The sequence below is a fragment of the Geospiza fortis genome, unplaced genomic scaffold (assembly GCF_000277835.1).
Source record: "Geospiza fortis unplaced genomic scaffold, GeoFor_1.0 scaffold439, whole genome shotgun sequence".
Taxonomy (NCBI): Eukaryota; Metazoa; Chordata; class Aves; order Passeriformes; family Thraupidae; genus Geospiza; species Geospiza fortis.
In genome coordinates, this window is record NW_005054618.1 from 221565 (window position 1) to 222387 (window position 823).

The window sequence follows — 823 nt, forward strand, 5'->3', positions numbered from 1 at the left end:
GGCTGGGACGGAGGGTGGCGGTGCTGAAGGGCTCGGGGGGTCCCAGGTGTCTGGGAGGGTCTCAGGTGTCAAAGGATTGGGGGGGCGCAGGTACCCGGGAAAAGGAGCCGGGGGTTTGGGAAAAGGGACCCAAGTGTTTGGGAAAAGGGATCCAGGTGTTTGGGAATGAGACCCAGATGTTTGAGAAAGGGACCGAGGTGTTTGGGAATGAGACCGAGGTGTTTGAGAAAGGGACCGAGGTGTTTGGGAAAGGGACTCAGGTGTTTGGAAAAGGACTGAGGTGTTTAGGAAAAGAGACTGAGGTGTTTAGGAAAAGGAACCGAGGTGTTTGGGAAAGGGACTCAGGTGTTTGGAGAAGGACTGAGGTGTTTAGGAAAAGGGACAGAGGTGTTTGAGAAAGGGACAGAGGTGTTTGGGAAAGGGACTCAGGTGTTTGGAAAAGGACTGAGGTGTTTGGAAAAGGACTGAGGTGTTTGGGCTGGCACTCCGGTATCCGGGGAGGGGCCCTCGGTGTCCCGGCAATGACCCATGTGCCCGGAGCGTGACCCAGCCACTCAGAGGCCGGGAAGGCTCCCAGGTATCCGGGAAGGTGACAAACGTGTCGGGGAGGGGCCCCGGCATCCGGGGAGGGGACGGAAATGTCCCGGGGATGACCCGGGCGTTCCGGGCTCGGGGGTCCCAATGTCCCTGACCCTCAGCTCCTCCTCCGCAGTGGCTGAAGGGGCTGAATCGGTTCTGCCGGGAAGAATCAGCGGTGAAGACGGCGCAGCACCGGTGCTGCCAGCGGGGGGGTCCCAAGGCCCGGGGTCGCTGCTTCGCCGCC

The 823-nt window shown here is 60.6% G+C and overlaps 1 protein-coding gene across 1 annotated transcript in view; it reads left to right on the forward strand.

Annotated features, from left to right (window-relative positions):
* Window positions 1–823, forward strand: part of ECM1 (extracellular matrix protein 1) — a 3608-nt gene that overhangs the window by 1976 nt on the left and 809 nt on the right. The window contains exon 5 of the mRNA XM_031064706.1: window positions 699–820. Coding sequence (XP_030920566.1) covers window positions 699–820 — 122 coding nt within the window. The remainder of the gene's footprint in view (window positions 1–698; window positions 821–823) is intronic.